The sequence below is a fragment of the Solea solea genome, chromosome 17, assembly GCF_958295425.1.
Source record: "Solea solea chromosome 17, fSolSol10.1, whole genome shotgun sequence".
NCBI classification, from domain to species: domain Eukaryota; kingdom Metazoa; phylum Chordata; class Actinopteri; order Pleuronectiformes; family Soleidae; genus Solea; species Solea solea.
This window is the reverse complement of record NC_081150.1, coordinates 120045-132500: the sequence shown is the minus strand read 5'-3', so window position 1 is coordinate 132500 and position 12456 is coordinate 120045. Positions and strand designations below refer to the sequence as shown.

At 49.6% G+C, this 12456-nt stretch overlaps 3 protein-coding genes and 1 long non-coding RNA gene across 7 annotated transcripts in view; 1 reads left to right on the top strand and 3 right to left on the bottom strand.

Moving 5' to 3' along the window:
- The window catches only part of tnfaip2a (tumor necrosis factor, alpha-induced protein 2a), an 11164-nt gene extending 7189 nt beyond the window's left edge, over nt 1-3975 (top strand). For 3 of the 4 annotated variants that reach the window (XM_058612629.1, XM_058612628.1, XM_058612632.1), the window contains 10 exons: nt 13-224; nt 419-533; nt 617-739; nt 1068-1162; nt 1242-1343; nt 1423-1549; nt 1755-1877; nt 2012-2170; nt 2236-2360; nt 2593-3975. In XM_058612629.1, coding sequence (XP_058468612.1) covers nt 13-224; nt 419-533; nt 617-739; nt 1068-1162; nt 1242-1343; nt 1423-1549; nt 1755-1877; nt 2012-2170; nt 2236-2360; nt 2593-2776 — 1365 coding nt within the window. In that variant the 3' untranslated portion in view covers nt 2777-3975. The remainder of the gene's footprint in view (nt 1-12; nt 225-418; nt 534-616; nt 740-1067; nt 1163-1241; nt 1344-1422; nt 1550-1754; nt 1878-2011; nt 2171-2235; nt 2361-2592) is intronic. The other variant, XM_058612630.1, reaches the window with a different exon arrangement.
- On the bottom strand, nt 3971-7939 carry LOC131443207 (creatine kinase B-type). Its single transcript, XM_058612633.1, has 8 exons — nt 7832-7939; nt 7022-7235; nt 6338-6492; nt 5891-6023; nt 5173-5344; nt 4964-5087; nt 4531-4720; nt 3971-4449 (listed from the first exon to the last, which is right to left on the bottom strand). Exons 2-8 carry the CDS (start codon nt 7212-7214, stop codon nt 4271-4273), a joined length of 1146 nt encoding a protein of 381 aa, XP_058468616.1. The 5' UTR covers nt 7215-7235; nt 7832-7939; the 3' UTR covers nt 3971-4270.
- Nucleotides 7940-8551: 612 nt separating this feature from the next.
- Nucleotides 8552-10550, bottom strand: LOC131443799 (photoreceptor outer segment membrane glycoprotein 2-like). Its single transcript, XM_058613773.1, has 3 exons — nt 9904-10550; nt 9100-9346; nt 8552-8937 (listed from the first exon to the last, which is right to left on the bottom strand). The coding sequence occupies exons 1-3, from the start codon at nt 10482-10484 to the stop codon at nt 8704-8706; spliced, it is 1062 nt and encodes a 353-aa protein (XP_058469756.1). The 5' UTR covers nt 10485-10550; the 3' UTR covers nt 8552-8703.
- A 1023-nt stretch (nt 10551-11573) lies between these two features.
- LOC131443295 (uncharacterized) lies at nt 11574-12395 on the bottom strand. Its single transcript, XR_009233596.1, has 2 exons — nt 11905-12395; nt 11574-11825 (listed from the first exon to the last, which is right to left on the bottom strand). It is a non-coding gene; the product is annotated as an uncharacterized LOC131443295 (long non-coding RNA).
- Nucleotides 12396-12456: the final 61 nt, after the last annotated feature.

Here is a 12456-nt window from a genome sequence, read left to right as displayed (position 1 = left end):
AAATGTCTGCAGGTGTATCGTATGGGGAGACGTGTGGAGGACGATCTGCTGCTGGTGGTGAGGACGGTGCAGGACTGTTACCCTTCTGAAATGGACATCCTGAACATCTGTGCTCGACTCTACCATCAGTGGTTTTCTGCTCAGCTGATGGAGATCACTGCTTCTGGACTTAATGTGGACGACTGCAGCTATGTGCTCTTCATGGTCAATCATCACTATCCAGAGTGAGCCGTCCTCTGTCTCAGATGACGTCCTTTGTCTCCTTTGTCTTGACCAAATATTGATAATAATAATAATATTGATTAAATATGATTTGATCAAATGTTTTTTTATGTAAGGGGGACCAGAGCATTAAACAGGACACAGGACGTCTCTCAGAGGACAATGAGATAATTCTGTGTCTCTGTTTCCTCTTCAGTTCTTTATTAAAACACACTGAGCTGCATGGAAAGATGAACAGCAGCTGTGTGAGTTCTCTGCTGCTGCAGGACCATCTGCAGCAGCTGGAGGACCAGTACCTGTCCTACAAAGAGGTAAAGACATGTGGACAACTGGACACTCAAACACTGACTGCAGCAGCTTTGACTGGAATCATGTGACTTTGTTTCCTCTTCAGGACAAAGTGAAGATTTGGCTGAACAAGATTTTAAAGACAGAAGAAGAGAGTTGGCTGAAAAACAAAGAACCAGAAATCATTGACTCGTACTTCTACAGTCCCCTGGCTGTGGACGTCATACAGGTGAGACGCAGGTGAGACGCAGGTGAGACGCAGGTGAGATTCAGGTGAGATTCAGGTGAGATGCAGGTGAGATGCATGTGAGATTCAGGTGAGACGCAGGTGAGACGCAGGTGAGACGCAGGTGAGATTCAGGTGAGACGCAGGTGAGACGCAGGTGAGACTCAGGTGAGATTCAGGTGAGATGCAGGTGAGATGCATGTGAGATTCAGGTGAGATTCAGGTGAGACGCAGGTGAGATTCAGGTGAGACGCAGGTGAGACACAAGTGAGACGCAGTGAGACACCGGATGTGATTGACTTCCTGTTGGGGGTGGGGCTTGTGTTTTCAGGTGATTGACAGCTTTCTCACAGAGTTTGGTTGCGTGATCCGAGACCAAAACAAGACTCAGAGGATCACAGCTCACCTGGAGAGTTTCCTCAGCAGGTAGGCCACACCCACCGCACACAGCAGGATGTGCGGCGCCGGCACTGTGTTAAAAAATACGAAATTATGTTTCTTCCAGTTATGAGAAGAGTTTTGAGGCATTTGTGCGGGGTGACCATGGTAACCATGGTAACGTGGCCTCTGTGGTCAAAGCTCAGCTGGTCTGTGAGCAGCAGCTCAGGTGAGGTCACCTGATCATTACTGCACTTCCTGTTGAGCTGCTTCTCCTCAGCTGATTGGCTGTCTATGACTGTCCTCAGGGATTACATTACTGAGTCAACAGTGTGTGTATGCGAGCAGCAAAGACGTCGCTGTCTGGACTCTCTGACTGCCCTGAGGGATTATGGGTACAGGTATTTCACCTGTCCACTAAATGTCCAGATGAAGGTAAAGACCTGGACCTGTTTTCAAGAATCAACATTAACTTTCAAGCTGCTCCTGCTGGGGCTAATGCTAAGCTAACTAATCTACTGGGGCTAATGCTAAGCTAAATAATCACCTGGGGCTAATGCTAAGCTAATTAATCACCTGGTGGATAATGCTAAGCTAACTAATCTACTGGGGACTAATGCTAAGCTAACTACACTCACAGGTATGTTACAGTAAGCTGTGGACACCTGTCTGGTTGGACGGGTCACCTGTTGTGGACTCTCTGCTGGACACTCTGAGTGACCAGCTGATGGTGCTGACGGACCTAAAACCAGCGTGTAGAGAGGTGACACTGTGCTGACCTCGTCCCTTATTCAAGTCTGTTTACATTCATCTGATTCGCATTGACCTTTGACCTGTGTGATAACAGAGGTCAAAGGTCACCAGCAGACAACAACATGCATCTCTTTGTCCCTGCAGTCCCTGCTGAGTGTCCTCCATCAGGATGTTGTCCTTCGGTACCTGAAGAGGGTGATGAAGATCACGAAGAAGAGCAGAGAGCAGCAGGTGGGTGGAGCCCAGCAGATGAATGAGGATGCTCAAAAGATCAACAACTTCTTCGAAGAGATGGTGAGACATGTAAGCGTGCATCTTTAGAGTGAACCTGTGCAAGTCCTCGGTCTGACTCTGTCCTCTGTCCTCAGGGCTGTAGTAAACCTTTATGGCTCTGTGACGCCCTCTGCTGTGTTGCTGAAGTTCTGCGTCTGCAGGATCCACACTCTGTTCATCTGGAGGTTATCACTTTGGCCCGAAAGTTCCCCGACCTCAGGTACTGGTTCACATGGTCGCAGTCACCTTTCAGAACCATTGCAAAATCCTAGCAGAATCTCTGTAGAACCTTTGCAAACCTTTATCCAATTTTTCAAAAACTTTGCTGTACCTTTGTAGAACCTTTTCAGAACCCTTGTAAAACCTTCATACAGTGTCTGAGGAACCCATGCAGGACTTTCACAGAACCTTTCCAACTTCAAAAAGGAAATAAATGTGTGTTGTCTCTGCAGTGACGACCATGTGTCAGCGCTGCTGTCGGTGAAAAACGGCCTATCAGCTGCTAACATCCGCTCTATCCGCCGTTCCGTCAAGGAGAACCGCCCACCCACCAATCACAGCCCTCCATTTTTCTCTAGGATCCATCTGAAACAGATCGATAAGTTCAAACATCATGCTCGCATGTTCACCCGTTAGCCTGTTAGCATGTCAACATCTCAGTGAAGAGCATGTGGATTATAATTGTATCATTGTGAATTAAAACAAATACTTTGTGTTTCGGGTCAGGGTTCTAGTGTCGAGTCAACGTTCTAGTGTCGGGTCAACTTTCTACTGTCGGGTCAGGGTTCTAGTGTCGAGTCAGCGTTCTAGTGTCAGGTCAGGCTATGGTGTCGGGTCAGCGTTGTAGTGTCGGGTCAACGTTCTAGTGTCGGGTCAGTGTTCTAGTGTCGGGTCAGGGTTCTTGTGTCGGGTCAACATTCTAGTGTCGGGTCAGCATTCTATTGTCGGGTCAGGGTTCTATTGTCGGGTCAGCGTTCTAGTGTCGGGTCAGGGTTCTATTGTCGGGTCAGCGTTCTAGTGTCGGGTCAAGGTTCTAGTGTCGGGTCAGCATTCTAGTATCGGGTTAGGGTTCTAGTGTCGGGTCAGGATTCTAGTATCGGGTCCGGATTCTAGTGTCGGGTCAGCTTTCTAGTGTCAGTTCAGGGTTCTAGTGTTGGGTCAGAGTTCTAGTGTTGGGTCAGGGTTCTAGTGTCGGGTCAGCGTTCTAGTGTCAGGTCAGGGCTCTAGTGTCGGGTCAGCGTTCTAGTGTCGGGTCAGCTTTCTAGTGCCGGGTCAGGATTCTAGTGTCGGCTCAGGGTTCTAGTGTCGGGTCAGGGTTCTAGTGTCGGGTCAGAGTTCTAGTGTCGGGTTAGGGTTCTAGTGTCGGGTCAGGGTTCTAGTATCGGGTCCGGATTCTAGTGTCGGTCAGCTTTCTAGTGTCGGGTCAACGTTCTAGTGTCGGTTCAGGGTTCTAGTGTTGGGTCAAAGTTCTAGTGTCGGGTCAGGGTTCTAGTGTCGGGTTAGCGTTCTAGTGTGGGGTCAGGGTTCTAGTGTCGGGTCAGTGTTGTAGTGTCGGGTCAGGGTTCTAGTGTCGGGTCAGCGTTCTAGTGTCGGGTCAGGGTTCTAGTGCCGGGTCAGCGTTCTAGTGTTGATTTCATGATGATGTCACATGATCACAATCAAAAGAAAAAAATCAATCATTCAAATGTTCGACAGCAGATGTTTTTTCAGGGTTTTTCTCAGCTCTATCAAAACTATGACATCATCACTATGACATCATCTCTATGACATCGTCTCTATGACATCATCTCTATGACATCATGTGTTGTTGACAAAATAAACAGACAATGATTTCACTGCATTTCTTTTTATTTCACTGACATTAAAGATGAAACACTGCACACACCTGCTGGACAAACTGACACATAACATGCTCGCCTGTCGCAGCAGTGCATGATGGGATATTTGTTCTACTCGGCCTCCTGATGCACTGTGGGAAAGTGAGTGGGGTCTAATCATGGGGTGTGGGCAGGGCTAAATAAAGGACCCACTCAGTTGCTGGAAGACGTCAACTCTACACGTCCTTCAGGACGCTTTGATTGGTTAGGGTGTGTGGGGGTGAGGCAGAGGGGCCTGGTCAGAGGTCAGAGGTCACTTCTGCTCAGGGATCAGATCATCGATGATGTCTCCAGCCTCCAGACACTTCTCCATGTCCACCAGCAGGTGGACACCGTCCACCACCATCTGCACCAGCTCCACCTCAGAGAAACCCAGACGATCGGCATTGGAGATGTCAAAGACTCCGCCCACCGCCGCTGTGTCCACGCCACCTGATGCACAGGAAGTGATGTCACACACAGAGGCAGGTTCAGCACACACACACACACACACACACACACCTCTCTCTCTACCTGTGCCACGTTTCTGCAGCCTCAGTCTCTTCAGGACGTCTCCAAACTTCTCGTGCTTGCCGAGGTTTGGAAGTTTGACGTGGACTCCGGCTCTGAGTCCCGTCCCCAGGTTGGACGGACAGGTGAGGACGTAGCCCAGGTGTTCGTTCCACATGAACTCGTGACCTCGCTCTTTAAACAAGGCCTCGATCTGCCAGAGAGAGAGAGAGAGAGAGACGGGGAGCTAAGGACAGACGGATGAGGATAGACATGTGGAGTGGCTCAGTGGTTAAGACCAGTGCCCTGTGTGCGAAAGACATTATGGTCGCAATGGTCGCAAGTTCGATTCCACCATTGGCTCATACCCATTGTAAGTCGCTTTGGATGAAAGCGACTGCTAAATTACATGTAATGTAATGTAACATGTGTGGACAGATGAGGGGGTGGAGCTCACCTGGGTGAGTCCATTGCAGAAGCGTGTGAACACCTCCTTCATGTCCCCACCCCTCTGCATGCTGATGACCCTCAGATGATCCTCCTCGTTCACCCAAACCAGGAAAGTCTTGTTGTCGTTGTGCCTGCAGGTCGTCGCCATGGAGACAAGAAAATAAGTCAGCTTTTCTTTTGGTTTCCATGACAACGCTTCAGCGTGAGTTCACTGACCAGATGCCGCGGCCGTCGGGCCAGTCGCGTGCCATGCCGGACGCCAGCAGCAGAGGAGACACAGGCTTATCAAACAGGAAGTGGTCATCGATCAGCTGCTGCTGCTCGTCCTCTGTCATGTCCTTCAGAGCGTAGTACGTCCCCTTCAACTCGCCGTCCAGGACGTCCAGACCTGCAGCACAGGTCAGAGGTCATGTTTCATGTGTGACCTTAGTTAGTCTGCAGGTCTAGTCCGTCTTAGTTTAGTCCAGTCCGGTTTAAACTGCTCCCCTGACATTTGAGCCCCCACTGGTCCTTGAAATCCTTGAAAGTTTGTGAATTTTAAAAAATGTTCACGCCCCCCTCTGAATTGAACTACTATTGAGAACCTGATAATATGAATTTATTTTGTATGAGTGGTCCCGCCCTGCCTCTCACGCCCCCCCGACACTAAACAAATATGGGTCCTTGAAAGTGCTTGAATGTTGTGCATAAACCCTAACCCTAACCCAGTTCATTCCACTTCACAGAGCACAGTCTGGTTCAGTCTCTGAGTCCAGGCTCATTTAAATATGAAGGAGGACACTTATCGGCTGAGTCTGAGCAGACCACACCCAGCTCACAGTTCTAAAACAATGCTGCATTCACTGAGGCATGATGGGAACACTGCAGTGACTCAGCACAAACACGACATCATCAGCATGTCTCTAACGCTGTCTCTGGATCACGGGTCTCGTACTTTGGACGGAGAGGTTCTCGATGGCGCGGCGCTCTCCGCGGCTGCAGTGTGGCGGCAAACAGAAGCCACGGATGCTCCGCCCCGTCCGAACCCGAGAGCTCAGGACGTAGTTTGGATCCAGATCATCTCCGCCCTGAAACACAGAGGGGTGAGAGGTCATGTGACTGCTGATGCACGCTCAGTCAAAACATAAAGACGAGAACATATTCTAAATATATCGTGGACTTGACTGACGCGGGCTAAAATCGGTCTGAGCCCGGTGTCCCATGACTGCTGCTTTCAGACAGTAGCTATAGCTACAGGCTAGCATGGTGTTTACTGGGTGAGCTAACCCTACTAGCACATAGCTGCGAGCTGCTGACCACTAACATGGAGTCCTTCCTGTCCACCGGTGTCTCACAGCCACTGGAGAGGGAGGAGCTTAAAGTAGCATCATTTGTGGTTTACCTGCAGGTTTTCAGGGTTCAGGTCCGTCTTGTGGTTGTCCGATGGCTTGTATCCTCCGTGGCGGTCTTCAATCACGGGGTCCATCAGGTCCTTGAAAACCTCATATGTCTCCTCGTCCCCAGCGACGCAGCCTACAGTCATGATGAACGGGTGACCTGCACAATCGCTTTCCATTAGAACATGTTTACAAGAGATGTTGCTCACTTCATTAAGTTGGATTTTCTGTGGAGGATTAATGGAGTGATCAGAGAGGAAGTAAATACCCCTCCCCCTTCCCTTCTTCCTGTAAGGGAATTAACGAGCAGATATTAACCTCATCTAACGAGGCAATCCAATTAAAGATTATATGAATAAGTAGCAGCTGAACTCCAAAGATCTCTGGTCTAAGATCTGGTCCAGAGAAAAGGTGTTCTGGTTTGCTGAAGACTTATACAGACAACCTCTCTGTCCTTGATCTGCAGGTCCCTATAACTCCATGACTGCAGGATCCAGAGCCATCGCTAGTTATTGCTGAGTGTGAGGGAAGGATTTACTGGATTTAGGATTACCAGGTGAGGTGAAACTTTATCTGGACTCAGGAAGTGGTCAGTATATGGACGAGTTTTACCTGCCAGGTGTTTTTGTGGTTTAAGGAAGGACTTACCAGGACTGCTTGGGTGACTTTATGGGGTTAAGGACTGTTACCTGGGTTGTCAACACCGGTCTGGATGGCATCATCCAGGGTGAATCCACTGGAAGTCTCCTTGTCCCTCAGGTTGGCGTACATTTCAGGTGTGAGAACCTTAGCCATGTGGTTGTTGTGCAGGCTGAGGTCAGGAAACTCCTGCTCTGCCGAATAGTTCATCTTCAGCTTGTTGTGTGTGTTTCCAAAAGGCATGATGAAGTCTGGCCGGCCGACCTGGGAACACATCGTCACACGTCGTCACACGTCGTCACACGTCGTCACATGTCGTCACACATTTAATGGTAAACCGCTGTTCTCAAAGAAATCTGAGCAACGTGACAGGTGAACAGGTGTAATCAGGTGTAATCAGGTGTGAAAAGGTGTGAATAGGTGTGAACAGGTGTAATCGGGTGTGAACAGGTGTGAACAGGTGTAAACATGTGTGAACAGGTGTACTCATGTGTAAACAGGTGTATTCATGTGTAAACAGGTGTAATCGGGTGTAAACACAGACAATAAATAAAATATGAAAGTCACAGCATGTTTTGAATGTTTGTGCTGATGATGCAGTGATGGAGAGACAGACAGACAGACAGACGATAGACAGGCAGAGAGTGACAGACAGACAGGCAGAGAGAGACAGAAAGAGAGAGACACAGGGTGAGTGGATTCCTGTTGTCTGGACAGACACCTGCAGGACGACTGCAAGGTCAGACACAGACAGACAGACAGACAGAGAGACAGAGAGAGGTATAATAAAGATCTCTCTCTGATCATAACCAGTAGTGATTGGTTAGTGATTGGTTAGTGGTTGGTTAGTGTTTTCTTACCTGTCTGCTCAGTCTGTGATGATGATGATGATGATGTCGTCGTCGTCGTTTTCTTCTCTTGAAGATTAAATCGTCTCTCAGTCTTTTATACTCCGCCCCCTCCTCATCCCTGCTCCTCATTGGCTCCTATTTTCAGTCCATTCATTTTATTGGTCAGAGAGCAGCTGAAGGTCACATGGTCTCTCTGTGTGTGTGTCTCTCTCTGTCTCTCTATGTAGACCTCCACCTTCTCTCACACACACACACACACACACACAGGCCCCTCCCCCAGTCTGTGATGTCACTGACAGTTCACGGGTGTGATAGGGAAGGAGGGAGTGAAGGAAACATGAAAAGGAGGCAGAGGAGAGGAAGGAGTGAAGGAGTCACCTGAGGAACTAAAGACCTTGTGGTCGTTACCATGACAACAGTCTCCCTGTTTTAGTCTTGCTGCTGTAGTTCCACAGGAGGCCAGCAGGATGTGATGGCAGGATGTGAACAGCAGGGCTGTTTTCTGTCACAGATCTCTGCCTGCCAACCGACATCATCTGTTCCTGTTTTGTTTCTATATTATGTTCAAGTATTTGATCACTTTAATTTAATTTAATTAAACTGTGATGTGTCACAAACTCAATGATGTGCAGACTATGTGTGGTCTCCCTTTTTGTCACATACTTTGAGCCAGGTTGTGACAAGGAGGAGACAAACATCAGACAGATTTAAAGTGAAATGTCCCTTTATTGATGTAACACACACGTGCACACACACACTTGCACACACACACACACATGCACGAACACACGCATAGACGCTGACTCCCGGGTCAGATGGGCGGCGCTTCTCTCCTTAACACGTTCACATACTGCTGATCTTTAACAAGCACATTTACATCATCAGTGTTGCCTGGTAACAGACCCCGCCCCATGTGTGTTGATGTTGTGGTCTTGTTGTCGTTCTTCAGTCTGGTAACATTTCCCCAGATTCTTCATAATGTTCAAGTTCAAACGAGCAGTTTCTGCAAAACTCTTCTCCAGAATCCAGCCGTGTGACTCCAGGTGTTCGTCTCCCAGGCGCAGAACGTTCTCCATGGCCGTCTGCAGGTACCGGATGCCCGTCAGAACCAGCAGCTGCGGGCACAAGAAGAGACACGCCTCTCTCAGGGAAGGAGTAAGAATAATAATAGATCATCATTAATGTCAAATTATCCTCATCTCCATGTTTTCTATCATTATTACCAGGAGTCACATGGTGGCGAGTTCCGCCCCCTAACACCTGAGCACATGCAATACCTCAAATAGCCAGATGAGTAGCACTGTGACACCAATGGACGTCATGATGGCAGTGTAGTGGTCAAGCAGCGCCTGGCGACAGCCCCGCCCCCACAGGTTCATCAGCTGACTCCTCTTGTCATAGTGAAAGTGGGCGGAGCTGTTGCTGACCTGCTGCTGAATGCAGGGACGCGGTGAGAAGGTGCTGCAGCAGCTAAATGGAACGCTGTCCATCAGGAAGTGACCGCCCACGTTACTCCTGAGTCGGCTGCAGAGAGGAGGGGCAGGGGGAGGAGTTAGGAACAGGAAGTACTGCAACACAGGCATGTTAGGAAGAGGAGGGGCAGGGGGAGGAGTTAGGAACAGGAAGTACTGCCACACAGGTTCATGTTAGAAGGAGGAAGGGCAGGGGGAGGAGTTAGGAACAGGAAGTACTGCCACACAGGTTCACGTTAGGAGGAGGAGGGGCAGGGGGCGGGGTTAGTAACAGGAAGTATTGCCACACAAATTCATGTTTGGAGGAGGAGGGGCAGGGGGCGGAGCTAGGAACAGGAAGTACTGCCACACAAATTCATGTTAGGAGGAGGAGGGGCAGGAAGCGGAGTTAGGAACAGGAAGTACTGCCACACAAATTCATGTAAGTAGTAGGAGGGGTAGGGGGCAGAGTTAGGAACAGGAAGTACTGCCACACAGGTTCATGTTATGAGGAGGAGGAGGAGCAGGGGGCGGAGTTAGGAACAGGAAGTACTGCCACAGCTGCTACATTAGACATTCTTTTCTATTCTTCATGTTTTATCACGTGACCCCTGACCCTTCTGAACTCACTCCAGCACAGCACTGCTGCTCAGGTCCAGGTAGCGGTTGCTGACCCACTGGACCTTGAACCAGTCTTGGTGGCCAGAGTTCCCACAGCAGTGGAAGTGGATCTGCAGCAGATCCAGGCTGGTCTTTAGGAAGCAGCGTCCCGGCGTGTCAGTGTCCTTGTAGAAGCGCATGGCGTTCCTCAGGCCCAAGAATAGAGACTCTTCCAGCTGAGTGCTAACACTGTAGCACATGAGCGCCCCCACCAAGATGCAGAAGGTGAAGAAGAAGGTGCAGACCACATACGGTATCATCACCAGCTTCCAGCGCAGGAACTTGTTGGTGTCGGCACAGTCCAGGCAGATCTTACCGCCCAGGAAGTTGATGCCACAGGCGGCCACGCCCGTGGTCATTAGCATGTGGGGCACGTGGAGGATTTCCTGGTCTGACATCACTTCCTGCCACTTCTGGATCTCAATCTTGAGGAAAACGCCCAGAGCAAAGAGCATCGCTCCGGTGAGCACGGAGATCCAGTTGAGGAGCCAGAGGAGCTCAGCCAGTTTCTCTCTGTCCGCCTTTGTGAACGTCACCTGACCGACTGCCATGTCCTCCAGGTGCAGTACCAGCTACAACCAGCAGGTGCTGGAGCACATACAGCTCATCTCAGTCTTCATCTCCCTGCAGCTCGTCTCTGTCCTCGTCTCTCAACAGCTCGTCTCTTTCCTCGTCTCCCTGCAGCTCGTCTCTGTCCTCGTCTCTCAACAGCTCGTCTCTTTCCTCGTCTCCCTGCAGCTCTTCTCTGTCCTCGTCTCCCTGCAGCTCGTCTCTGTCCTCGTCTCTCAGCAGCTCGTCTCTGTCCTCGTCCCCCTGCAGCTCGTCTCTGTCCTTGTCTCTCAGCAGCTCGTCTCTGTCCTCGTCCCCCTGCAGCTCGTCTCTGTCCTCGTCTCCCTGCAGCTCGTCTCTGTCCTCGTCTCCCAGCAGCTCGTCTCTGTCCTCGTCTCCCAGCAGCTCGTCTCTGTCCTCGTCTCCCTGCAGCTCGTCTTTGTCCTTGTCTCCCAGCAGCTTGTCTCTGTCCTCGTCCCCCTGCAGCTCGTCTCTGTCCTCGTCTCTCAGCAGCAGTAGAGACATGAAGACGTTTTCAGCGTCCTGACGACTGACAGTCTAATCTTCTTAGAGATAATCAGCTTGAAGCAGCTGCAGCTCCGTCTCTCAGCAGGGACAACAGAGGACACACTGAAGACTTTCAACATGTCTTGTCTCCATTTGTTTGTTGTTATTTTTGTACCTGACACTGTTTTTGACATACATACATCCGGTGGTGTAGTTCCTCCTCGTGTACACTGGGTGGTGCATTTCTCTAAACCAGTCTGAACAGGAAATAATCATTAAATCTTCTAAAATCATGAGACTGTTTATTCATGTTTATTTATTTATTATTATTTTATTATTTACATTGGACTGTTCCATATCACATATATAATATATAATAATAATAATAATACGTATATATATATATATATATATATACACATATTAATATATATAACCCCTATAACCCTAACCCTGTATATATGTGTGTGTACATATACACACACATATATGTGTATATGAATAGTTAATCCCAGGACCCTCATGTGGAGGAAGATGAGTGAATGAGTGAGTAAATTAATGAGTGAGTTTATGGTTTTCACTGATTATTTTTATTTTATATTTATTTGTTTTAATGTTTTATTTTCTTGGCTTCGTTCATTAATGGTTGTCATTTTATTCATATTTATGTTTCGTTATTTAAACAGACGCCAATCACAATATGACGTCACATACTTGGAGCGTTTCCGGTCTGGGAAGGCGGGGCCTTCCTATTCCTCACGGAGAGACAGACAGGTAATCACGTTAGCACAGAGCAGCTCAAACTCACTTCCGGATGAGGTTTTTGCTCCTTCACACTTAAAGCACAAAGAACCACACACTTATTCACTGCCCTCTGAATTACGATGCTGCTTTTATTGTGAAAGTCTCGCGGACCGGAAGTGTGGCTCAGTGTCTCCAGCTCACTCAGGATGATCCGACCTGGATTCAGCCATATTCGCAGCGAGCAGCCACACCGGCAGCAGCCCGCCTCACACCTCCACTAAACCGCCTCTAATCCTCCGGGCCGCGCCCTCGCGCTGCGGTCGGACATTTTGATTGAGACAGACTTCGTCCCGGAGCTCCGGGACATGTCACCGAGCTGAGACACCGAGCCGCGGGCATGGAGCAGCGTCGGCCGACCTGAGAGTCGACGGTCCTGAGCTCCGGGAGTAAAGTCCAGATTTGCCGGGATAAAAAAAGTCGACGAGGAGCGGGCACGGCAGCCTGAACGACTCAAACCCGGAGCGACGCAGCCACGGTTGCCGGCGGAGACACAGCGATAGTCCGACACCAGCCTCTCAAAATGTCGGGAATGTTTTCCTGGAGCTAACGAGCTAAGCTGCTGCTAGCAGGCGGAGCTCGGCAGGAAGCGACTGACACTCGGACCGTGCGGCGGGGGCGTGTGTGTGTGTGTGTGTGTGTGTGCGCGCGCCCGTGTGTGTGTGT

What these genes read in the sequence shown, in the direction of transcription:
- LOC131443207 (XM_058612633.1), bottom strand. Translation starts at nt 7,214, where the DNA reads ATGCCTTTTGGAAACACACACAACAAGCTGAAGATGAACTATTCGGCA. An exon ending in GACCGGTGTTGACAACCCAG is followed by an intron (nt 6,493 to 7,021) that starts GTAACAGTCCTT and finishes GCGATTGTGCAG; the next exon opens with GTCACCCGTTCATCATGACT. An exon ending in CCCGACGGCCGCGGCATCTG is followed by an intron (nt 5,088 to 5,172) that starts GTCAGTGAACTC and finishes GACGACCTGCAG; the next exon opens with GCACAACGACAACAAGACTT.
- LOC131443799 (XM_058613773.1), bottom strand. Translation starts at nt 10,484, where the DNA reads ATGGCAGTCGGTCAGGTGACGTTCACAAAGGCGGACAGAGAGAAACTG. An exon ending in AGCAGCAGTGCTGTGCTGGA is followed by an intron (nt 9,347 to 9,903) that starts GTGAGTTCAGAA and finishes TCCTCTCTGCAG; the next exon opens with CCGACTCAGGAGTAACGTGG. An exon ending in TACTCATCTGGCTATTTGAG is followed by an intron (nt 8,938 to 9,099) that starts GTATTGCATGTG and finishes TTGTGCCCGCAG; the next exon opens with CTGCTGGTTCTGACGGGCAT.